Raw genomic sequence first — 26,865 nt, forward strand, 5'->3', positions numbered from 1 at the left:
AATGGCGTGAATGAGTTATAAGCACGTGACTTGTTTGACTACGTTTTACTACAAAGAAAGCGTGTTTTGTATTTCCTCATTATGAGGAAAATCCACCGCAGATCGAGGTTTCATTTCCGGCATTTGAATTGCTAAGCAATATTATAATATCATTTCTTGATTTACATATCCGTATAGCCAGCTCTTTTTAATTATTTAATTTATTATTTTTAATTTCTATTTAAACATGAAAATAATGAAAGAGTCAAATTCGAGAAATTCCATTCCAACCGCGACAGGCCATATTGGTTTAATGTGTGGTTTTCATGCCATGCCATTCAGACTTTCGTATGTTTTAAAAGGAATTAAGCTGACCATCTAAAGGATTAGGTTGATAATATTAAGGATAAAAGTATGCTTACTTTTTTTTATTATGTTATTTTTTTTTATTTGTTCATGAGCTAGCATTCAGGTCCGAACGAATGAACACATGTCAGTGTCGCCCTCGAAAACTACCTGAAGAGAGAACAGGTCGGCTACGGGGAAGAGCAAATATGGTGGTCAGTTATAATGGGCGACAGGGAAGACTTAGTTCAACACAATAAATATAAAGAAATAGAAAACCAACAGGTAGTGCCAAAAGTAGAATTCAGCTGTAAAGCGGGAGCCACTAAAGCGCATTATCAGAAAGTGGTTGAAAACAAACTATATCAAAAGCACTGAGGAAAAACAGTTTTTGTGGACTGGGACTTGTGACCTGACAGTAAAAGACAAGAATTGGTTAAGAAATAAGGATGAGGGAGCGGGAAAAAATCTGTATGTAGAAGGAATAGCTAAAATGCTCACAATAGTAGCCGGGTACCTTCGTTTAAGATTGTGCCTATTACATGTTCTGCCATACTCAATGGAGGCGTGGAATGAATAAAACCAGAGGTGTGCTGTGAATGAGGAAAGATCCACACTAGAGGACAACATTCTAACAAATGAGTCATAGACAAAAACCGACGGACATTCTTTTTCATAGACGAGAATTATGTTCTTTCGTTTTTTGTCTTTGACTTCATAAACCCGAAAGATATCGAGAATAATGCTAAAATAATTTACTAGTACATCTTATCTACAATCATCTGAGTATTTTATAGATTTTTCGTCATACAGTACAACAGCTGCTAAAATTACAAGCACTACAATCCAAAACATTCAGGTTGTTAGATAATCAATTTTCCGTAAAAGTTGCGATACTTATAATTTCCATACCTTAAACATTCCGATATTGGTGGCCATGTGTTTCCCTACAATATACATTAATAATAATCATTATTGATCATCATTGACTATTCCGTATTTGCATATTACAGGGTGCAAAGACGGATTACAATAATGTTACTATAGACAAGCTGTTTATCCAAAGACTATTCATTTCTTGACACATTCATGAATACAAGTCATGTGGGTAGTTCTATACCAAATTGCTTTAGTTTTGCAGGTTTGTGAGTAGGTTACAAGGTTTAATTTCAACCAATATATATAGCAGAGAGCAAGCGAATTCTCTCATTTCATAAACTAACATTGTGCGGATCAAAGAGATATCAAGAACTCCAACCGTTATATTTGATATACAAATGTAAACATTAATTTCAGTACACGTTTGACTGACCTTTTAAAAAACAACATAAACAATCCAGTAAAAAAATCACAATTTTATAAACGTTCAGTTTCGCAAATAAAGTAATTATTATGACCACTACAAAAACAATCGGCCATTAGAAAGTCGCTATGTCTATTGGTACATCCACATTTTGTTAAGGACGAACCTCCTGGTTCCCTAGCAGCCCAAGACCTCAACGTCATATTTACCGTCATGTTAGAGCTGGCAAAAACCCACTCGTCTGCATCATTCCATTTGTAGCCGATATATATGTATGTCAGTTCTGCAATCAGAGCGAGAATTATAAACCAAACATTTTTTAGAGCAAACAAATAATAATGCATGTAACAAAATAATAGAGCTAAGGCATAATTGAATGTTGAGTGTATTTTAATGATACGAGACATCTTTAGATGAGTAGTTTATAGTATCGATAAATGCAGATTGCATTTTACAAAACATCCGCCTAGCATCGAGTGACTTCACCCATATGTTTTTTTTTTCATTATTGAGTAAAATAACGTCAGAATTTGAGGACAAAATATAAAATGACTGGATTTTCGTACATTTCTAAGTTTGATTTCTTGGAAATGAAGATTGTAAATTTGTATTAAACAATATCAAAAGTATCGATAAGTTCATTTATTTATCTACATACATCTTGTATCTATACAAATCGTCTAAAAATTAAAATAAGTTCTCGTGAAAACTTCATAACACTAACGTGACTCTACCCAAATTGGAACAATACCTAAAATGGAAATATGGGATACAAAACTTTCAGTTTACAATATAAACAAACAAAAACTGTTCTGAACAAAAAACTAAGGTGCTGAATAATTACTGTAACAGTGACAATTTTGTATGCCCTTATCTTTCATATTTATGAAAATAATGAATTTCAAAAAGAAACGAAGAAAAAGAAAACAAATCCGGGAAACGACTTCCGACAATCCTAAATAACCATATACACGTATTTTAAAACAAGACAAAACAATTGCTGGATACGATTTTTTTGACAGACATGTGACTTGATTAAAAGAAAAACAAAATGTTTGAACTTTCCGAAAATGAGTTCAACTTTTTTATCATGTCTTGGGACATTTTTGTAAACAAGCTATATTGGGGTACTCAAACCTGCTGAAACACAGAAATAGACCAAGCATGCTTCAGAATTCTCTATATATAAATATATGCAGTGCTGACAAGTAAACATGTCACGAGAATCAAACTATTACATGATATATTCAAATATAAAGTAAAAATTCTGAATTCAAGAACTCAGTAGAACTATTTTACAATTACCTTCAAAAAGTGTTCCAGCCTGGGTAGCGTCAACAGTAGGAAATGAAAACTCATACAAAATATTAAAATATATTGTTCAGCGTCAAAGGATCATTTCACTGGGTTCGACCTAAAAGTTAATTTCTTTTTCAGTTGATGAAATACATATAATATGATGTGTTTGTATTAGCAAATTGGAATATACCATCGATACGACTTGGCATTGCCTGATTCAGGAATCGACCTTCCATGTCCGTTTCAATCTCAGCAAGTTTAGCTCCAAAAGATGCACATCGTGTCTGAAGAAAATGATATATCTTTTTTAAACAAACTTACATCTCCTTTACTTTATTACAAAGATATTCAGCATTAACACTTTTCACAACTTATTCATTCACACCCGTTCAAAATAAACAATATAAGAATATTCCATATGTAGATATGATATGAAGGATATGGATATTCTACCCGAGGGTCACAAAATGCTGTAAAAACCCGAGGCTTGCCGAGGATTTTACAGCATTTTGTGATCCCGAGTCATTTCCTATACATGAACATTGCGTGACATTTTTAACGCAAATACCCGTTGATTGCATATATCATAGTAAAACCAGCCTAGTTTCTAAAAACAAATGTTATAATTTTACCGAGAAAATAGTAATTTTTGACGCCATGACGTCATGAGGCTGTATTGTATGGGTAGCCATGTAATACAGCCTCAGACGACATGACTGTATTGCATGATACCAGCCAGTATTAACCTGTAGGTATGAAAGAATTACATATACATGTAGTTTATGTTGTAAATATAGTTATGTTCAGCATTTGGATTTTTTTTATAATAAAAAATAAATTTTAAGGGAGTCAAATCTTATGTGAAAGAAGCAGAAATGAGACAACTCTGTTTCCCATAGTCTAATAACCATTTCAGCTCCATACATATACAATTATGTTAATTTGAAATTATTATATAACAATCTACGTTTCAAACAACCAAATAGATCCATTATAAGGCCATGTTAAATTTGGTTTCAATACTAGGGATTCCTAGTAACTTATTCCTTTTATTTCTGTATCAGATCTGATAGCACATGCTAATGGTACTGCCTGTACGGGTTCTTAGCTGTCTTAATTTTCACCTGTAAAGTCACTGAGATTTACCTGTATTTCAATCAGTATAATAGATCACAATGGCGGTTTTGGGAAAATAATAATTCCTTCAATATAATTTAAGAACTGCTTACAATATAATGCAGAAAATTATTAATAAAAGATAATCAGTGCTTTAATATACTTAATCATATACATTATAAATGCTAAGCTATATGCGGATTGTTATAATCACGTTGCATTTTGGGTTCCAGATGAAATATTTTTCAAATCACATTTCAATTTTATCAGAAAAGGTTTCTTGAACAGTGTATATTTCAATGTAACATTATACTGCATTGACATAGGAATTCACCAGGGCTACATTCTTAGCCAACATTAATTTCTTGTGAGTGTGTATAGTCGATTTCTTTTATCGCATAGACGTACACCTTTAAGTATTTGGTAAGAAAATATGTGAAGAAAGAAGGGATCATAAAAAGTTAAATTTGTCAAAAAATTTGACCTGTTGATTATAATTTAAATAAGTAATCTATTGAAACCGACACAAACAGATATATATGATGGTAATAAAACATTGAAACTATCATTAGGTTTTAATGCTCTATATGTATTTTTGATGCAAAATATTTTTGGAAGTCAATTCTGTAAAAATATTAAATGAAAAAAGATTGTAGACTTTGACCATATTCATTTTACTGCATATTATAATATAATGTTGAAATACTGCCAAAATTATTTCGAGTCCATATGTTGTAATTTTCAAAATTTTCTGTATAAAGATTACAGTACATACATTTTGTATAGCAATCTGTATCTAGTAACAATGTTTGACGAAAGATCAACCATAGGAACGAAATCCAAATGCAATTAAAACTCCTGTAAACATTGTATGGCCTACATGTACTCCTCATTTAATTCTGTAAAAAGCATTTTGTTTGTCTTTAATATCACGGATTCTTCTTGTTTTCCCTTTCACAGCAGTCGATGACATCATTTAAAAGTCTATTAGAATCCATTATGTTTCGTCCTGATAGAAATCCGTTTTGGTCAGTAAAACAATTTTCAATCTATTACTTTTTTCTTTCTTTTATAATCAATATTCATCTCCAATTTCGTAAATCTATATCTATTCTATCACCTTTCTTGTATGACAATTTTATAATACTTTTATGCTGAGAATTGATGAGTTACTTAAGGTTTCTAAATATTGCCATTACCAATTATGTAATCTAACTATAGACAAGAATCAACATTTTTTATAGAATTTAGATATTATCCCATCATCTCTTGAGGATTTAATTCATTTTAGATTGTTTTATTGCTTTAGTAATATCTTCCTGTCTAATAAGCCTGTCTAAATTTCTACTGTCTTCATTCGTTTATTTATTTTCTATGCATTTTATCAAGTATTCAGCTTTATCATTACTCCATCCTTATGTCTTGAAAGTTTTTTTTTATTTTTTTTTTATTTAACTATTATTTGCCCTTTCAGTATATTATTAATCCCAATTCCTTTCTCATTATTTTACATTCTGAACCATTCCGAATTTTCGGCATTGTTCTTTTCCAAAACCTTGGACTCGTCATCTCACTTTAGCAGCATCTGGTTTTTTATTATTATGTTATTGTTGAATTTTTATTTCTAATTTATCTATTGTATTAAGAATTACTGAATCAATAAAAGCTGCATCGATTAGTGACCACCTGTTCCGGATTTACCTGCCCGGTGTAGAAACGGACAGACCCTTCCTTATATAAACCACCAAGGACACACATGTGCATATGTATGTGCAAAAACCTTATGTTTATTAAAGTGTTTTATTAGTGTTTATTAGTTTGTACTTGCAGTGACACTTTTATATGATCTAGACTGTTTGTAGGAAATTGAGTATTATCAAATAAATTTTATAACCAATGAACGGTCTTAAAATTACAAGTATTCGTTAATTGACCTCATGATAATCTTCATTATTGGGCTATCCCTATGAAGCATAATATCAAGCACACAAGAAAGACATCCGATTGCATTATACACAGGGTAAAGAGAGATACGAGAAAAAAACTTTGGCACCTAGACATTTATAATATATTGAATAATATAGGGGGTACACCTTTTATGAAGGGCACATCTATACCACTTACAACAGCTGTAGCCCAGTTAGTTTTTTCGGTGGAGACAAAGTAACACTTTTCAGACGATGCTATCCACCCATCTTTACAAGGACGTGGTGATGTTACCGTTGAAGTACTTTCCGTAGTCGACATGGGAGTAGTGAGGGTAACAGTAGCTGTAACATATACATGTAAATTTCTGCACTCCTGCTCTTTAAAGGCCCACTTCCTTTCCAAAACGAAAAAAAAAATAATTGAAAGTTTCTTAAAAACAATAATAACATAAAAAGAATTACTATGTATATTGATGTTTAAGATGAAGTTACAACACCAAACAAAAGCTAGATTCCCCGTGTAATGTATGTTAACAGTGAATGTTCATATCGCTGTTTTGTCGTCTGACATAGTGTTATTCAACTAACGAGCGGTAATCAGGACGACGGCGAAAAACATAAGAGGACCCGCGTCCCCACTTTTAAAATTCAAAGCCGTTTCAGGAAGGTAGTGGGCCTTTAAAGAATACCAGAATTAAAACCTTATCAACGGGTTTCAAACCTTATCAACGGGTTTCCAACTATTAACCAAACGGTAATATATATGAATACGGGTACGGGTTAAACTCGCACCCAACCGACGATCGGATAATCCTATATTTCAAATAATTCTATGTTATGCCCGTAAACCATATTGATATTTAATTTACATTCAGAAAGCTAAAGAAACCATACAAATACATAAATTGTGTTAGAAGCATGTTGACACGAGAATCTAAATAATATCATATTACTGGAGTCTTTCATAATCTTGCTAATATGAAAAAAAAACCTTAAAATAATTAGTGCGTGTCGTTAGGAATGACACAATATTGATATAAAGAAAATTAGGAGTTGATGATTAACTTACATTGATCATTTTGATGTATAACCATGACACGATAAAAACAAAGGGAGTTTTTTCCGCACATCGACATTAGAAAATCATAGGAAAGACGGTGAACTTTTGGCATTTTATTCCAGGTCGACACTTGCAAATCATCTTTTTCATTAAACTTTCCTCTGAAACTTATACTTTTTTAATTCCGATTAGCTGCCTTATTTCCGAATGATCATTATTGGTTGCGACATTCTTTGTATCATTAGCTGAATGTTCGTTAATGCTTGTTCGAGGTCTGACTTTATTCTTTAAGTAAGACATATTAATTGGCATTCTCAACAACAAAAAAAGCTAACATTATTATGAATACTTCAAAGCTTTCACGCCGAAGAAATGCATTACTCACTGTGAGTAGCTGAAACATGTGATGTCAGTTCTGTTGAGGCCGACGAGGACGGTGTAGGGTTATAACCTGGTAATATAAATAAAACAGAATACCAGTCCAGATCTTCTGAAACATATGATACCGTGTTAGATAAAAGCCGGAATGTGGCTTCAAAGAAATGGACAATCAACAGCAGGAAACTTATCATACTTAATCTGTACAAGCAGCATTGAAGGTAAAGCATATGAAAGTGAAGTCTATGCACAGTGTATCGGCATATTTGGAGATGAAACCAGGTCAATGTACATCAAACTAGAAATGACAGTAATGGAAGCTTTGTTTGTAAATACCTTGAAATATATGTAGCAAACAATGCATTTACTTAATTTTGTTACAGTTATCTTACAGGTAATAGTATGTAAATAATGTAAATGAAATATTAACAGGTTTTTGCCAGGTAGGAGTATGTAAATAATGTAAATGTAGTATTTACATGTTTTTGCCAGGTTATAGTATGTAAATAATGTAAATGAAATATTAACAGGTTTTTGCCAGGTAGGAGTATGTAAATAATGTAAATGTAGTATTTACATGTTTTTGCCAGGTTATAGTATGTAAATAATGTAAATTTAATATTTACAGGTTTTTGCCAGGTAATAGTATGTAAATAATGTAAATGTAATATTTACAGGTTTTTGACCGGTAATAGTATGTAAATAATGTAAATGTAATATTTACAGGTTTTTGACAGGTTATAGTATGAAAATAATATAAATGTAATATTTACATGTTTTTGCCAGGTAATAGTATGTAAATAATGTAAATGTAATATTTACATTTGTCGTTACAGAGGTCATCTTTACAGCAGAAGAAACAATTGTTACTCCGACCAGAACGTCTGCCGATTTCCACAGGGTTAAACAAAGGGAGATTACATCGGTGATTCTACAACAAAGTCCTTACGTCGTAATAAACTTTTAGTTCTTAGACTTCGAAATGATGATTCGTCGCTATACGAGGAAAATATTGTCATAATGACCCGTTAACTCTTTTACAGTCATCTATTTATATTGTTTTCATTTGATATAAGTGGCAGTTTCTGCTCCTGTTTAGCGTTCAGCATTAAGGAAGTGTGACGACTGGTTCGCCCGTTGTCAGTATAATTTGACCGGGTAGGGTGTGTTCCTTGATATAGCACTATAAAAACGGCAAGAGTTTCACTATACAAGAAGACACAACACAAACATTCCACAGTCTCCCAAGTCACGCACCTCGAAGTACGCACACAATACACATCGCATACATGGGAGGCCGTCCTTACCAGACCCAGACTGTTAATAGGAGGTTATATATCACAATCAACTGACCAATCGACCATCTATTATCTGTCCAGACCGACAATATGTTTATCAGGAAAACTCCACCGTCTTTTGTATTACCCATTGCTAACGCAGAAAGTATTTTGGAATGGTGATCATGGAAGAATGATATAACATATAACGTCCCTGTGCTGTATATTTAGATACAACCGTATTTATTGTTTTTGTTTGTGTTTTGACAGGTCTTCGGTAAAAAAAAACATTAGAATGGATGAAATAAGTGTTTAAACCGTCGAGGTCGAAATTACATTCTACGATTTATACTCCACTCACAGATTTCCGTAGACAGCCGGTCCTATAGAACACGTCACCAAACTCAAGGATTTCCTCAACGTGGCAAACCTGAAATGTCCATTTCTTTGTTAGTGAAATTGATATCTTTAGATCACTTATCCTAAAAAAATTTGAACACACACACAATTTCTCTTTAGATATCGTGATATGTGAATTGTGCATGGCACTGAAATTTTCGCTACCCCCTCCAAATAAAAAAACCCTAATAATTAGGTACTGATATACGCGGATTCACACATTTTGCAAAATGTCGGACACCAGTGTTCTTGATAAACGTACGATTCCATTAATTTTCCTATGGACTTTTTTTCCAAAACAATAAGCAACGTCGATGTCTCTATTGTGGCGTCTTGATAACATCGGGTTATCGCGCCATTCTCGGATTTTAAGCATTGTGTTTTTTTTTAATTTCTTTGGGGGTATGAAAGAAATTTAGTTTGCAAACTGTGTAAATCTTCGAGGCGGATTTTCACAAAAGTTTGCAAACAATACTCTGATTTGTTATTTCATAGAAGTATGACGAAGAAGATTCTGCCAATTAGAAAGTCAGATTTAGTATGAAAACAAATAAAAAATAATTCTATACTATTGATTAAAAACCGCTTGTACCCCACATGTGAATTAAAAAGTAATAAAAACATATAATGTGTATTATCATATCATTCTGGTTAATTACAATCTAATTACAAACTACACATATAGCTGTAAAATACGTGTCCCTCCAATAAAATCATTCTTCCTGATTCCCGATGTTAAGACATCATGCTGATCGCAATATCATGACAAAGATAGAAAACCTGGATGATATGGTTGAATGTTACATACCTCCTCTTGGAGGCAAATTGATATGACGTCACAGTAAGCGGGGTTTCGTGTTTGCGGACAGTTTAAACAAATTGGACCTCTTTGTTGTGGAAATCCTGAAACAGTTTTACCCAATATAATATAAATTAAACAGATTTTTGTGTATTCAGGTAAACGTCTTTTCTACTGCGATGGTTTACAGTACCTGTGTTAAAACTTGGTCCACAGTTTCATCCTCCTTTATCTCATGTAGATTAGGGGCGACCAAAGGCTGCTATTTTTCAAGATTCAATTTGGAAATTTGTCGAATATAGGTAATAATTGATTATTTCTAATTTAGATAAATACTGTCGAATTAGCGAAGAGATATTTATTTATTTCAATATTATTATTATCATTATTTTTTGTCAAATTTCTTTTTCCAAAGTTAATTTTGATCTTTTCATATTTGATCTTTTCATAATGCATCTTTCTTTCTTTACATGTGATGTTGTGTTACGTATAACATGCGACACAACTTAAGTGATTCGTTAAACCATAATACATACCTTGCGTGCCACACCCAGCGGCGTTACACATGTCACCATGGCAACACTCTGTACAAATATGGTCCACGTGTGTCCCTACGATTTGAGCCCGCTGTAGATCAGCAGAACTATTGCGGCTTGAGGAGAGTGAACATCTCTACATAAAAAATGACGAATTTTACACTTCTCACTAGACGTCATACCAGTACTGTCCTGTTCAGTCAAGTCATAAATACCATAAGAAACATGTGTAATAACACAATTGTAACTTGAAATATGTTATCATAATTAAATATGGCGTTTCAATCGTAACAAGATTTTATGTACTGACTAAGAACTATTTTTGCCTCCTATATGAATTATCTAAAAACATCCGTGTCACATCTATGGAGAAATCGATCTTAATAATAGACATGCAATTTTTATGACGCCATTTTACTATAGACAAAGAAGGAAATGGCGGCGTCATCAAACTTTGTTTGGATATAATCGCTCATAAATCGGAAGAATTGCTACGGAAAAACGTTTCATTATTTCCAAATATAAAGCGCTAGGTAACTAGCTTTTATGTTGTCAACTGATTTCTGGAGAGGAATTAAAAAGAAAATGTAAAATTACTAAGACTACATATTGTATTTAGAAAAAATCTCTTTGCGTACTGTCTTATGACCACTGACTGTAGTATGATCAATCACCAGGCAGTAAATATATATATATATGTAGCTATGTATGTTAAGGCATCCACATTGTTACTTCGCTCACTTTCAATGTCTAAAGTACTTCAAGGTGTTCACTCTTACCTGAGATGACATGCAGCCGACATTATACAAGAGTTCGCCATTTCTGTTTTCGTATGACTCCGTGACGCATGACTGAAGTCGAAACAATATATAACATGAAACAATACTGAATAATGGGTGAAGATGTTAAAAGTGATTGTTTGCTTCTTGTCACTAATTGACCTACTGAATAGTTCTATGCGGAATATATTACTATATGTTTGGAACTCTTTTGTAACCGAGACATATAAAGAAAACGGAGAACAAGAAGAAGCTGTAGTGTTTTGTGTGCGCATCTAAAATATTGAAATATAAATAATTCCCCGATCACAATAGGATATAGTGCCACGGATTTTTTTCGGAAAGCAATTGATTATATTTTGTAATTTTAACATGAAGTAAAATTAGAAGCTCAAACTTTCTAATGGTGGTAATGGTGTAAAGTAAGTAACTTTTGTAACTGAAGAAAAATACTAAATCGTCTTCTCCTGTTTTTGATAGTGAAAAAATACTATTTGTCAGCAGTGGAGCATCGTTAAAAAAGGACTTCAGACACAGAAACACTTTTTTTAATACACAACACCTCTACCGTAAATCTTTAACTTAATTATTCCGAAAGCCCAAGTTTGATTTATGTTAATCTCATCAGTTACATGACCCTAATTGACTGTTGTAAGATGATATTTTTAAATTTTGATTGGAATAAGTGAACATTATGATCTACTTACATCTCCATCAGGGCAGTATTCGATTCTGGAACAATGACGTGGCTGGATGACGTCATTACAACTCAAACATCGAATGGCGGTGGTGTCTGTCATAAAATTTTCAAGCTTAGTTTTTGGAAGGAGGAAAACATTCTGTACAACTGTATCAAAATTTGCGTTGTTCGAAAATAATAATTCAATTTTTCACCAAGATTATCACCCACCCTCATTGAAGACCATGCACTTTTGTTAATATGGCTATTGTATTTGCCACCATTATATAAATAGGTTATTAAAATTAATTCATAGGTCAAAGAAGAGTTGTTCAAACAAGAGTTGTTGCAGACAGATTAGATTCAGAAAGTTTTTTTAACATGTAGACTGTCAGCCACACAGCTTGATTACAGTTTACCTCCCCAACTCCGCCCCCAATCATGGTACATTGTATTGGAGTACTCACGTTGTGTGGAGAGGAGAAATACCAGGAAACCGAACAGAGAACTGCCGACACCTGTGGATAACGATAGTTAAATGATCCAATGTGAGATGTGAGATCACAGTTATAATGTATAGTCTTTTGTATCGATTGGTTAGAGAATCTAAGTAAATCTGTAATTTATAGAACTTACCCATGTCAACATTAGTTAGTTGACATACGACTGTCCGTGAAGCTTGTACACTGATATGGGATTGCCCCTTTATCTTCTACGGCCCTTTATACCGTATGTGGTGATTTGGGTTTTACCTGATCTGTGAGATTGAACATATGTCTGAAATTTCGACTCAGGAAGAAGAAAGTGATAAAAGATAAGACGAAATCAGGACATATTTCTTCAAATAATTCCTCGTATATATTACTTTCTCCCATGATCTATGAACGGACGGAGGGAAGGAGGGAAGGGTGTATGTACAGGCAGACACGCTCGATATAATGATCACAATCATTGCACACAAGGACAAACGAATAGTGCTGAAAAATTTGAAAGTTAAAAGGATGATTTTCCAGCTGCACGTTGGTATATTTGTGTCCTTCCTTCCGTCTGTTAATCAGTCTGTGCACACGCTCTCGTCCGTCCTTACGAACAGACAGAACAGACACTGCATATGACACGAACATACTTTCAGATGTGACTTCATTAGGTTAGACAGACAAACACACGAAGAACGAAATGAATGGACAGACAGACGAATAGATGAATGTTTAGACACTCAGACACCCACACAAATCGCACACAGGATGTATTCTTATGTGGTTTCAGTCCCGCTGAAGTCTCGTTTCAACATAGATCAAAAACGTTATGAGATTTTCAAATACGATTTATCAATAGCTGTAGCATGTGGTCTGTAGCAAATTTTGTCAAAGAATTACATTTCTATTTTTAGTAGATTTTTTTACACAGCGATTTTAAGAAATGACCCATTTGGCGGCCATTTTGAAATTGTGTATTTTTTGGCTTTGAGTAGAGCCACCGTTTTCCCATTTTTTACTTGAATTGTTTTTACTTAAATCATCACCGCGTCAGCATTTTCAGCTGTATCGAGTTAATTTTTGCTGTAAATCTTCACTGGGTTCAAGTTATTTAAAATATTAAACATTAATGTGTGAAATGAAACACTTTTGTCACTTTATTTCTACATTTAATGGTAATTTGAGCACTTTTATTTTTTAGTCAAAAATATTGAAAAATAACAAATATTTAAATGGAACAAAAAAGTAAGCACACGGACCCCCCATTTTTCTGCCTGATTTAGAAAGAACAACCCTTTCCCTATTGATATGCAAACTATTGATAAAAGTTTAATACCAGAACTTTTTCTATAAAGGGTTAAATTTGACAAAAATGGCTGAAAATGGTGCATTTTGGAGCTCAAAATTAAGGGGTAGGGGTAGCATATGTTGTTATTTAGAGAAAAAATATGACTCTTATTAATCATAACTGGTATATTTTTAATGAAGACTACTTGAAAATAAATTCTACAAACATCCATACATATCAAACACCTCATTATGGAATTATGGCTTTAAATTCTAGTGTATGAGGTCAAAACGGCAAAATTCCAATAAAATCCACAATTTTGTCATTTTGGTATCTTTGAGTGACAATAGCTCAAAAACGAGCGCACGGACATATGTTTTTTCTTCCATTTTCTTTCATGGTATGAACTCCTGTTTCAAAAAATCTATATGAGAAAAAAAGTTTAATACAAGAAAATTTTGACTTCTCAGAGGAGTACATCCTTAATCCACATTAATTGACATTAATAAAATGACACAAAACTTAAGTCCAGTCTTTGATAGAAATAAACACTTTTTAGAACTTTCATCGTCTTGTCGGTAACTCTATATGTTTTATAAATGCGGTCTTGTACATGTGAAAGTAATACATATCTTTGGATTCAGTAATGATTTTGTCATGTGTAAAATGACTTGTTAGTAAGTAAACTAAATCATGGTTAAGGATGTATTATTTTTTCTCATAAAGGTTTTTGTTAATATGAGTTCATGCCATAGAAGAAAAATGTCCGTGTGCTCCTTTTTGAACTAATGTCACTCAAAGATATCTAGTTGACAAAATATTGGATTTTATGGGAATCATGCCGTTTTGACCATATACACGCTGTACACGTGACCATATACACGAGAGATCTTTATTTCCATTAATGTATTTCGCTCGACTATGTCATAGCAAAAATGAAGGTAAAAGTGGACACAGGAATTTTGGTCCTTTGATGTACATCACAAATCAAATAATGGTACACTGTGGTTGACTGTGGCTTTGGTTGGTCGTGCTCTCTCTCTCTCTCTCTCTCTTCAAAGGATGTCTCTGCAGGCCTGTGGTTTGTCAGTAGTCCAGGGGTGGATATCACGACAGTGATAGTAACCAATGTAGTATTGAGAATGGGTGGACCTAATAGGCCCTGGGCTACAATTAAGGGTCCCACATGCATCCCCTCTCCCAAACCCCCGAACCAATACTTTTCTGAACCCTTATGACCTTGATCACAAATCAAAATGTTAACATTGCATAAGTTGGGACGAACTTCCTGTTATGACGTCATGAAGATGGCCGCCATCTAGAAAAGGAAAAACAGTCATAACTTATATATTTATCAACCGAACAAATCTACAGTGTATATTTCCACTCACACACTCTCGCAATCACTCACCCACTCACATTCCCACTCCCACACCCACTCTCTCAGCCTCCCTCCCCGGCCACTCTCTCACCATCACTCATACACTCCCTCGCGCACTATCTCACTCACTCTCATCCACTTTCTCACTCACTCTCCCTCACTATCGCACTCACTACATGTATTTTACTCACCCACTTTCTCGCTCACTCTCACTCACTTTCTCATTCACTCTCACTCAATATCTCACTCACTCTCACTCACTATCGCACTCACTCTCACTCACTATCTCACTCACTCACTTTCTCACTCACTCTCACTCATTTTCTCACTCACTCTCACTCACTATCTCACTCACTCTCACTCACTATCGCACTCACTCTCACTCACTATCTCACTCACCCACTTTCTCACTCACTCTCACTCACTCTCACTCACTTTCTCACTCACTCTCACTCACTATCTCACTCACCTACTTTCTCACTCACTCTCACTCACTTTCTCACTCACTCTCACTCACTATCTCACTCACCCACTTTCTCACTCACTCTCACCCACTTTCTCACTCACTCTCACCCACTTTCTCACTCACCCAATCTCTCACTTTCCCTCACCCTCTCTCGACCACTCTCTTTCACTCACCCACTCCCATCTTCACTGTCTCTCCCTCATTCCCTATCACTCACTCCCGCTGTCTTTCTCCTTTAGCCATATTCTACAGTTGGGGATTTCCAAAGGAACAATTTCCACTCAAGGGCGAATCCTATAAGAAAACACTTACAAATGTAGCCTGGTCTTCTAATATATGGACACAGCTATCAGAGTCGAAGTATATCCAGAGGAAAGTTTATAACCGTAGATGTAAGTGTAGTATTAGAACGATGTAACAATCTACGTTTGTATGAGGACATACCTACGGGAATGCCAATCAGAGTTTAGGGGGAGCTTTGATTACACGTTGGTACATTGTGTACCTGTGTTTAGGGGAGCTTTGATTACACGTTGGTACATTGTGTACCTGTGTTTAGGGGGAGCTTTGATTACACGTTGGTACATTGTGTACCTGTGTTTAGGGGGAGCTTTGATTACACGTTGGTACATTGTGTACCTGTGTTTAGGGGAGCTTTGATTACATGTTTGTACATTGTGTACCTGTGTTTAGGGGAGCTTTGATTACACGTTTGTACATTGTGTACCTGTGTTTAGGGGAGCTTTGATTACACGTTGGTACATTGTGTACCTGTGTTTAGGGGGAGCTTTGATTACACGTTGGTACATTGTGTACCTGTGTTTAGGGGAGCTTTGATTACACGTTGGTACATTGTGTACCTGTGTTTAGGGGGGCTTTGATTACACGTTGGTACATTGTGTACCTGTGTTTAGGGGAGCTTTGATTACACGTTGGTACATTGTGTACCTGTGTTTAGGGGAGCTTTGATTACACGTTGGTACATTGTGTACCTGTGTTTAGGGGGGCTTTGATTACACGTTGGTACATTGTGTACCTGTGTTTAGGGGAGCTTTGATTACACGTTGGTACATTGTGTACCTGTGTTTAGGGGGGCTTTGATTACAAGTTTGTACATTGTGTACCTGTGTATAGGGGGAGCTTTGATTACACGTTGGTACATTGTGTACCTGTGTATAGGGGGAGCTTTGATTACACGTTGGTACATTGTGTACCTGTGTTTAGGGGAGCTTTGATTACACGTTGGTACATTGTGTACCTGTGTATAGGGGAGCTTTGATTACACGTTGGTACATTGTGTACCTGTGTTTAGGGGAGCTTTGATTACACGTTGGTACATTGTGTACCTGTGTTTAGGGGGCTTTGATTACACGTTGGTACATTGTGTACCTGTGTTTAGGGGAGCTTTGATTACACGTTGGTACATTGTGTACCTGTGTTTAGGGGAGCTTTGATTACACGTTGGTACATTGTGTACCTGTGTTTAGGGGAGCTTTGATTACACGTTGGTACATTGTGTACCTGTGTTTAGGGGAGCTTTGATTACACGTTTGTACATTGTGTACCTGTGTTTAGGGGAGCTTTGATTACACGTTGGTACATTGTGTACCTGTGTTTAGGGGAGCTTTGATTACACGTTTGTACATTGTGTACCTGTGTTTAGGGGAGCTTTGATTACACGTTGGTACATTGTGTACCTGTGTTTAGGGGAGCTTTGATTACACGTTGGTACATTGTGTACCTGTGTTTAGGGGAGCTTTGATTACACGTTGGTACATTGTGTACCTGTGTTTAGGGGAGCTTTGATTACACGTTGGTACATTGTGTACCTGTGTTTAGGGGAGCTTTGATTACACGTTGGTACATTGTGTACCTGTGTTTAGGGGAGCTTTGATTACACGTTGGTACATTGTGTACCTGTGTTTAGGGGAGCTTTGATTACACGTTTGTACATTGTGTACCTGTGTTTAGGGGGAGCTTTGATTACACTTGTACATTGTGTACCTGTGTTTAGGGGAGCTTTGATTACACGTTGGTACATTGTGTACCTGTGTTTAGGGGAGCTTTGATTACACGTTGGTACATTGTGTACCTGTGTTTAGGGGGAGCTTTGATTACATGTTTGTACATTGTGTACCTGTGTTTAGGGGAGCTTTGATTACATGTTTGTACATTGTGTACCTGTGTTTAGGGGAGCTTTGATTACATGTTTGTACATTGTGTACCTGTGTTTAGGGGAGCTTTGATTACATGTTTGTACATTGTGTACCTGTGTTTAGGAGAGCTTTGGTTACACGTTGATACATTGTGTACCTGTGTTTAGAGGGTTGCGCTTTGATTACACGTTTGTACATTGTGTACCTGTGTTTAGGGGAGCTTTGATTACACGTTGGTACATTGTGTACCTGTGTTTAGGGGGAGCTTTGATTACATGTTTGTACATTGTGTACCTGTGTTTAGGGGAGCTTTGATTACACGTTGGTACATTGTGTACCTGTGTTTAGGAGAGCTTTGATTACACGTTGGTACATTGTGTACCTGTGTTTAGGGGGAGCTTTGATTACATGTTTGTACATTGTGTACCTGTGTTTAGGGGAGCTTTGATTACATGTTTGTACATTGTGTACCTGTGTTTAGGGGAGCTTTGATTACTTTGTTACATGTTTGTACATTGTGTACCTGTTGTTTAGGGGAGCTTTGATTACACGTTGTACATTGTGTACCTGTGTTTAGGGGGAGCTTTGATTACACGTTGTACATTGTGTACCTGTGTTTAGGGGAGCTTTGATTACACGTTGGTACATTGTGTACCTGTGTTTAGGGGAGCTTTGATTACACGTTGTACATTGTGTACCTGTGTTTAGGGGAGCTTTGATTACACGTTGTACATTGTGTACCTGTGTTTAGGGGAGCTTTGATTACACGTTTGTACATTGTGTACCTGTGTTTAGGGGAGCTTTTGATTACACGTTTGTACATTGTGTACCTGTGTTTAGGGGAGCTTTGATTACACGTTGGTACATTGTGTACCTGTGTTTAGGGGGAGCTTTGATTACACGTTGGTACATTGTGTACCTGTGTTTAGGGGAGCTTTGATTACACGTTGGTACATTGTGTACCTGTGTTTAGGGGAGCTTTGATTACACGTTGGTACATTGTGTACCTGTGTTTAGGGGAGCTTTGATTACACGTTGTACATTGTGTACCTGTGTTTAGGGAGCTTTGATTACACGTTGTACATTGTGTACCTGTGTTTAGGGGAGCTTTGATTACACGTTTGTACATTGTGTACCTGTGTTTAGGAGAGCTTTGAGTACACGTTTGTACATTGTGTACCTGTGTTTAGGAGAGCTTTGATTACACGTTGGTACATTGTGTATCTGTGTTTAGGGGAGCTTTGATTACACGTTGGTACATTGTGTACCTGTGTTTAGGGGAGCTTTGATTACACGTTGGTACATTGTGTACCTGTGTTTAGGAGAGCTTTGATTACATGTTTGTACATTGTGTACCTGTGTTTAGGAGAGCTTTGAGTACACGTTTGTACATTGTGTACCTGTGTTTAGGAGAGCTTTGATTACACGTTGGTACATTGTGTATCTGTGTTTAGGGGAGCTTTGATTACACGTTGGTACATTGTGTACCTGTGTTTAGGGGAGCTTTGATTACACGTTGGTACATTGTGTACCTGTGTTTAGGGGAGCTTTGATTACACGTTGGTACATGTGTGTACTGTGTTTAGGGGAGCTTTGATTACAGTTGTACATTGTGTACCTGTGTTTAGGGGAGCTTTGATTACATGTTTGTACATTGTGTACCTGTGTTTAGGAGAGCTTTGAGTACACGTTTGTACATTGTGTACCTGTGTTTAGGAGAGCTTTGATTACACGTTGGTACATTGTGTATCTGTGTTTAGGGGAGCTTTGATTACACGTTGGTACATTGTGTACCTGTGTTTAGGGGAGCTTTGATTACACGTTGGTACATTGTGTACCTGTGTTTAGGAGAGCTTTGATTACATGTTTGTACATTGTGTACCTGTGTTTAGGAGAGCTTTGAGTACACGTTTGTACATTGTGTACCTGTGTTTAGGAGAGCTTTGATTACACGTTGGTACATTGTGTATCTGTGTTTAGGGGAGCTTTGATTACACGTTGGTACATTGTGTACCTGTGTTTAGGGGAGCTTTGATTACACGTTGGTACATTGGTACCTGTGTTTAGGGGAGCTTTGATTACACGTTGGTACATTGTGTACCTGTGTTTAGGGGAGCTTTGATTACACGTTGGTACATTGTGTACCTGTGTTTAGGGGAGCTTTGATTACACGTTGGTACATTGTGTACCTGTGTTTAGGGGAGCTTTGATTACACGTTGGTACATTGTGTACCTGTGTTTAGGAGAGCTTTGATTACAAGTTTGTACATTGTGTACCTGTGTTTAGGAGAGCTTTGATTACAAGTTTGTACATTGTGTACCTGTGTATAGGGGGAGCTTTGATTACACGTTGGTACATTGTGTACCTGTGTTTAGGGGAGCTTTGATTACACGTTTGTACATTGTGTACCTGTGTTTAGGGGAGCTTTGATTACACGTTTGTACATTGTGTACCTGTGTTTAGGGGAGCTTTGATTACACGTTGTACATTGTGTACCTGTGTTTAGGGGAGCTTTGATTACACGTTGGTACATTGTGTACCTGTGTTTAGGGGAGCTTTGATTACACGTTGGTACATTGTGTACCTGTGTTTAGGGGAGCTTTGATTACACGTTGGTACATTGTGTACCTGTGTATAGGGGAGCTTTGATTACACGTTGGTACATTGTGTACCTGTGTTTAGGGGAGCTTTGATTACATGTTGGTACATTGTGTACCTGTGTATAGGGGAGCTTTGATTACACGTTGGTACATTGTGTACCTGTGTATAGGGGAGCTTTGATTACATGTTGGTACATTGTGTGTACCTGTGTTTGATATCATATGAATGGGTCGATCTTTCTAAAGATTCATATTTTCATTAACTCCCGATTTATTTCTTTTTCGCTCATAGATTTAACTATTTTCATGGAATATAGTTTCGTGTTTTCTGAGAATTCACAAATGAATTAGATTTTTTTTTAATTTTGCGTAAAATAATTTTAATAATAAGTTTTATTCATTTTCATTGATTTCTCCGTAAGTAAATGGTATGTATCTCATCCAGTACTTGTGCGTATCGGTATTTATATTGAGGAGACGAATTACACTTAAAGTGTACACGGAATGGTTTGGTATATAAGGCTTGATAAATGTGTCATTGTATAAAATTTAGAATAGAGAAAGTACGAGTTTCATAGCGAATACGGTATTAGAGATAATGCGGCTTTTCTCTAGAGCACCCTGAAGCCCCAAGCCAATGACCCCGATTCGGGACCCCTGACCTGTGACGTCACGAGGACAACGGGACCTACGTACACTCTACTCGCAGAAGATAGAGTGGCGATTTTCTTATATAAACTATCTGTTTGTAAATATCGATTTTTACAGACACAAGTACCTGTGTACATGTCCGATACCTATTTAATATTATCCTCAATCACAGATATGAGTTTGGAATACGCTTGAAAATAGGGATTTATACCATGCATATATTGATGTACCTGTCGTAGATAAATGAACATTTCCAGGCGCGGATCCAAGGGGGGGGGGGGGGCGGACCCGGCGAACGCCCCCCCTCCCCCCCCCCCCCCCCCCCCCCCTCTAAAATAGGAGAGAGAGAAAAGAAAAGGGAAAAAGAAAGAGGGGAAGGAAGGAAAAGAAGGAAGAAAGATAAAAAAAAACAGGAAGAAAGGAAAAGGGGAATAGATCAAGAGTGATAATAAGACAGAAAGCTCCATTTCCTACCTTTACCGTTTGATGTTATCATTTTAAAATCTAAATGTATTCGACTTTGTGGTACATACATGCATGAACATACTTGTATCCAGGCGCAATGGAATAATTATATTTTTTTTCGTGTAAGTTAAGGTTTTATCTCCATCGCTTAAAAGGTACAATGTAAATCCTTTCAAGTATTTACTTTTTCCTAAAAAAACGATAAAATCCCAATATATTAGATAATTTATTGTCATTAATATTCAATATTGACAGGTTATATCTCGATATCTTTAGCAATAAAAGAAAAGGGGGAGGGGTGGGTGGAAGGAATTGTAACTGGTCATGAGTCTTCGCTGGTTGACTATGCCATGCCCTTCGTTCTTCAGGTTGTAAATGATATATTACACATTTTTAAATCAGCATTAAAGTCCTGTATTAAATCCGACTATCAATTCAAAAATGTGTGCGTACTTTCAAAACGCCAGTTACAAGATCACTACTGACGTCGAATGCTTCAAGAAGCCTTTTATTTGTCCTAAGAAAATGTATGTAAAGAAAAAAGTGAAAATCAAACCAAATGGAGAACCAAATGCGACAGAAAATGAGAGCTTCTAGGGTTCTGGGTGCACCCCATGGCCAGATGCCTTCCTTTTTTGTATCAACAAAAACATATCTTAACGATGTTATATGATAGGACAAACGATGTTAAAAAATTAATGCACATGACAAAAGGCTCCCTATTAGAAAACAGGATGATAGTAATGATTCCTGGCAGCGTCTGGCCATAGACAAGACCACTAGCCTTCTTTTCTTTCATTGTCCAATACACGAATTATGAATATTGTATATGTTAGGGAAAATGAATTATCTAATCTGACCGATAATGTATAAAAGTAAAAGTTTATATCGTTAAAAAAGTTCACATACATTTTTATTAGTCCTATAAAAACCTTCAATAGGCGACCCCTAGCTCCAATATTGTAACTCAAAAGACTTTTAGACTGAAAATGGTGTCTTCTTTAGAGCTACAATTGTTCCCCAGGGGCGTAGGAAGCGGGGGGGGGGGGGGGGGGCAGTGGGGCAAACATGTCTTTTTTGCCCCCCCCCCCCCCCCCCCCCCATTTTCGCCGACTGAAATTTTCTAAAAATGCTTATTTGAAAGAAAAAATGGTCTTCCTGCACATTTTTCGTACTTCATTCTAGGATAATTTTCCGCTGCGCGGCGCATTTCCTAAAACGTTCAAGCACATAATGTCAAACCTTAGATAGTAAAAATTCAATACACACGAACTAGGCTAAAAATGTCCATCAAGGGATTCTATGTACTATTTAAAAAAGTGTCACTTAAAAGATCCATTTGTTTATATGTCTTAGCGAGACAATTGATTCATTTTTTATGTTACACAACTATGTGCCGATGATGTGTAGCCGGTATATTCAGATCGAGTAGGGTTGCATAATGTTATGACGACACAATTATCATTTCTAAATGCAGGTAACTTTAAATCGAAAAATTACCATGTTAAGAACGCTAAATATAATCATTAAAATACATCGTAAATCTCATCTAAGCCATTTTAAATCGTAATTTTTTTCCCGGGGGGAGACCCCCGGACCCCCCTAACACCAAATTCTCGCGCCTTTCGGCGCTCGCAAATTCATCAAAATACATCGTAAAACTCATCAAAGCCATTTTAAATCGTAATTTTTTTTCCGGGGGAGACCGACGGACCCCCCCTAACACCAAATTCTCGCGCCTTTCGGCGCTCGCAAATTCATCAAAATGCATCGTAAAACTCATCTAAGCCATTCTAAATCGTAATTTTTTTCCGGGGAGACCCCCGGACCCCCCAAACACCAAAATCTCGCGCTTTCGGGCGCTCACAAAATCATCAAAATACATTGTAAAACTCATATCTGTCATTCTAAGTTGCAATATTTTCCCGAGGGTCACCCTCAGACCCATAAAACACCAAAATCTCGCGCCTCCGACGCTCACACGCTAATTTGGCCAATTTGCGTATTCGTAAATTTCCTTTTAGCGACCCCACTGTCTATAAATGTGTACAAGGATTAAATTTAATGATTTTAAATTTAATGATATATGAAAAATGTTAATAAAGCATATATGGTTGGGAGTTGAATTAATCTCCTCCTGGTGGGGGTGGGGGTGGGGGGTGTTACAAAATATTGAGAACCTTTGCCCCCCAAATAACGTTTCAACTTCCTACGCCACTATTCCCTATTACTGCTAATGGAGTAAAGTGATGATTATGCAAACCATTATAATTCAATTATTTTTTGGAAAAAGTGTACATGAAGTCCTCAGAAAGCAGGATTTATTAGCACTAATTCGAGGGTAGGCCCCCAGACCCTCACCCTTCTTCGCTTTATGTCCATATAAATATTAAGATTTTGATAATGCAATTCTGTAAGTAAAAAAAAAATTAAATCAAAACTTCAAATAAAAAATATGACACGAAAACCATCAATAAACATCCTTAAATGGCTTCAATTATTTTCTGGAAAATGTGCTCATGAAATCCTCAGAATGCATGATTTTACACCATTTATTCGAGAGCTTCTGGGGGCCTAGGCGGCCCCCAGACCCCTCGCCTGATTTGCTTGGTCTCACGCCCCCTCTAACCTCAAAACCTGAATCCGCCCCTGATTTCTGCGCGATTTCTGCACAATTATACACTATATAATGTGTATAATAATCCACGTACGTTGCAAATCTACGGTATTTGGAACCACATATACATGAATATTATGTAAAGGATTCTTGACTATGTTATCCAAAACCCGACTCGGGTCGTTGTACTGAACAAACCCGCTTTACAAATTTCTGACTTTTTCATAACCTACCCATACGAATTAAGTTATGATTCTAAACAGATTTTGTTGCATATATGTAAATGCATCTACTTATTGCGTTTTATCTTAAATCGATCCATTTTTTGACGAAATACATTCAGCTTTCATATAATACAATACATCCGACGACTTGTTGATATTTCTCTCAAGTTCATTTATTAGTGTCTTTAATTGAAAAAAATAAATCATGCACGAGTCAGACGAAAAAAAGACTGAAGATGTCTAAGTCTAATTCAAGTTGCAGATATACCGGGTTCAGGAAAGGATCAATATAGGCACTACCTGCCTGTTATCCAATCCTTTTGTTTTCAATAAAATATTTTGAATTGAATTGAAGGAACTGGCTTTATTACATAATATATACAGTGTATAATTAATATGTTATACAACTTGTGCCCAATGCCATTGCACCTTAGGCAATAAGATATGTTGAAATCAAATCATATTTTATTTATTTTGCTAAATCCCACATATCTTTAAAACAAATTACATTATAAAATGAAATAGGAAATCAAAATGTAAAAACTAAGATTTTATAGCTTCATTAAGTTGTGAAAAAAATAAAAATCATTAAATAATAAAGTGTGTTCCAAAATAAGATTTTTATTTCCATTATGTGTTTTTTCAGTCAAGATAAAAAAAAATTGTATTTTCATTATGTGTTATTTCACATAAGGCTTTTTTTTTAATTTCTATTATGGTTATTTCACTTATGAGGAAAAGATTTTCATTTCAATTATGTGTCTTTACACTTAAGGTGAAAAGATTTTTATTTCCATTATGTGTAATTTCAGTTAAGGTGAAAAGATTGTTATTTCCATTGTGTGTTATTTCACTTAAGGTGAAAAGATTTTTATTTCCATTATGTGTTATTTCAGTTAAGGTGAAAAGATCGTTATTTCCATTATGTGTCTTTACACTTAAGGTGAAAAGATTTTTATTTCCGTTATGTGTCTTTACACTTAAGGCGAAAATATTTTTATTTCCACTATGTGTAATTTCAGTTAAGGTGAAAAGATCGTTATTTCCATTTTTTTCTTTACACTTAAGGTGAAAAGATTTTTATTTCCATTATGTGTTATTTCAGTTAAGGTGAAAAGATCGTTATTTCCATTATGTGTCTTTACACTTAAGGTGAAAAGATCGTTATTTCCATTATGTGTTATTTCAGTTAAGGTGAAAAGATTTTTATTTCCATTATGTGTTATTTCAGTTAAGGTGAAAAGATCGTTATTTCCATTATGTGTCTTTACACTTAAGATGAAAAGATTTTTATTTCCGTTATGTGTCTTTACACTTAAGGCGAAAATATTTTTATTTCCACTATGTGTAATTTCAGTTAAGGTGAAAAGATCGTTATTTCCATTTTTTTCTTTACACTTAAGGTGAAAAGATTTTTATTTCCATTATGTGTTATTTCAGTTAAGGTGAAAAGATCGTTATTTCCATTATGTGTCTTTACACTTAAGGTGAAAAGATCGTTATTTCCATTATGTGTTATTTCAGTTAAGGTGAAAAGATTTTTATTTCCATTATGTGTTATTTCACTAAAGGTGAAAAGATCGTTAATTCCATTATGTGTCTTTACACTTAAGGTGAAAAGATTTTTATTTCCATTATGTGTCTTTACACTTAAGGTGAAAAGATTTTTATTTCCATTATGTGTCTTTACACTTAAGGTGAAAAGATTTTTATTTCCATTATGTTTCTTTACACTTAAGGCGAAAAGATTTTTATTTCCATAATGTGTTATTTCACTTAAGGTGAAAAGATTTTTATTTCCATTATGTGTTATTTCACTTAAGGTGAAAAGATTTTTATTTCCATTATGTGTCTTTACACTTAAGGTGAAAAGATCGTTAATTCCATTATGTGTCTTTACACTTAAGGTGAAAAGATTTTTATTTCCATTATGTGTCTTTACACTTAAGGTGAAAAGATTTTTATTTCCATAATGTTTCTTTACACTTAAGGCGAAAAGATTTTTATTTCCATAATGTGTTATTTCACTTAAGGTGAAAAGATTTTTATTTCCATTATGTGTTATTTCACTTAAGGTGAAAAGATTTTTATTTCCATTATGTGTCTTTACACTTAAGATGAAAAGATTTTTATTTCCATTATGTGTTATTTCACTTAAGGTGAAAAGATTTTTATTTCCATTATGTGTCTTTACACTTAAGGTGAAAAGATTTTTATTTCCATTATGTGTCTTTACACTTAAGGTGAAAAGATTTTTATTTCCATTATGTGTCTTTTCACTTAAGGTGAAAAGATTTTTATTTCCATTATGTGTCTTTACACTTAAGGTGAAAAGATTTTTATTTCCATTATGTGTTATTTCACTTAAGGTGAAAAGATTTTTATTTCCATTATGTGTGTGGGCCGCGGTGGCCTAGTGGTTAAGATATCCCGACATATTACCACAAGCCCTCCGCCTCTGGGATGCGGGTTCGAATCCCATGTGGGGCAGTTGCCAGGTACTGACCGCTGGGCGGTGGTTTTTCTCCGGGTACTCCGGCTTTCCTCCACCAACAAACCTGGCACGTCCTTACATGACCCTGGCTGTTAATAGGACGTAAAAATAAACAAACCAAATCCATTATGTGTCTTTACACTTAAGGTGAAAAGATTTTTATTTCCAT

General features: G+C 35.4%; 1 protein-coding gene across 2 annotated transcripts; it reads right to left on the bottom strand.

The window, feature by feature from the left end:
* Window positions 1-491: 491 nt before the first annotated feature.
* On the bottom strand, window positions 492-12,585 carry LOC138308943 (uncharacterized). 2 transcript variants are annotated; one of them, XM_069249999.1, is made up of 14 exons: window positions 12,514-12,585; window positions 12,345-12,395; window positions 11,906-11,991; window positions 11,199-11,270; window positions 10,420-10,555; window positions 9,893-9,987; window positions 9,047-9,115; window positions 8,231-8,339; window positions 7,416-7,481; window positions 6,167-6,312; window positions 3,117-3,210; window positions 1,837-1,910; window positions 1,237-1,271; window positions 492-917 (listed from the first exon to the last, which is right to left on the bottom strand). In XM_069249999.1, the coding sequence occupies exons 1-14, from the start codon at window positions 12,515-12,517 to the stop codon at window positions 881-883; spliced, it is 1,074 nt and encodes a 357-aa protein (XP_069106100.1). In that variant the 5' UTR covers window positions 12,518-12,585; the 3' UTR covers window positions 492-880. The 2 variants fall into 2 exon arrangements, with proteins under 2 accessions (XP_069106100.1, XP_069106099.1); XM_069249998.1 differs by lacking the exons at window positions 492-917; window positions 1,237-1,271 and having other exon boundaries at window positions 1,665-1,910.
* Window positions 12,586-26,865: the final 14,280 nt, after the last annotated feature.

Source organism: Argopecten irradians, chromosome 15 (genome assembly GCF_041381155.1).
Source record: "Argopecten irradians isolate NY chromosome 15, Ai_NY, whole genome shotgun sequence".
Taxonomy (NCBI): Eukaryota; Metazoa; Mollusca; class Bivalvia; order Pectinida; family Pectinidae; genus Argopecten; species Argopecten irradians.

Excerpts from the sequence above, each read along its gene's own strand:
- LOC138308943 (XM_069249998.1), bottom strand. Across the intron at positions 3,211-6,166 it reads CTAACTGGGCTACAGCTGTT|ACACGATGTGCATCTTTTGG; the intron begins GTAAGTGGTATA and ends CATTTTCTTCAG. Across the intron at positions 1,911-3,116 it reads AATGCCAAGTCGTATCGATG|AACTGACATACATATATATC; the intron begins GTATATTCCAAT and ends CTCTGATTGCAG.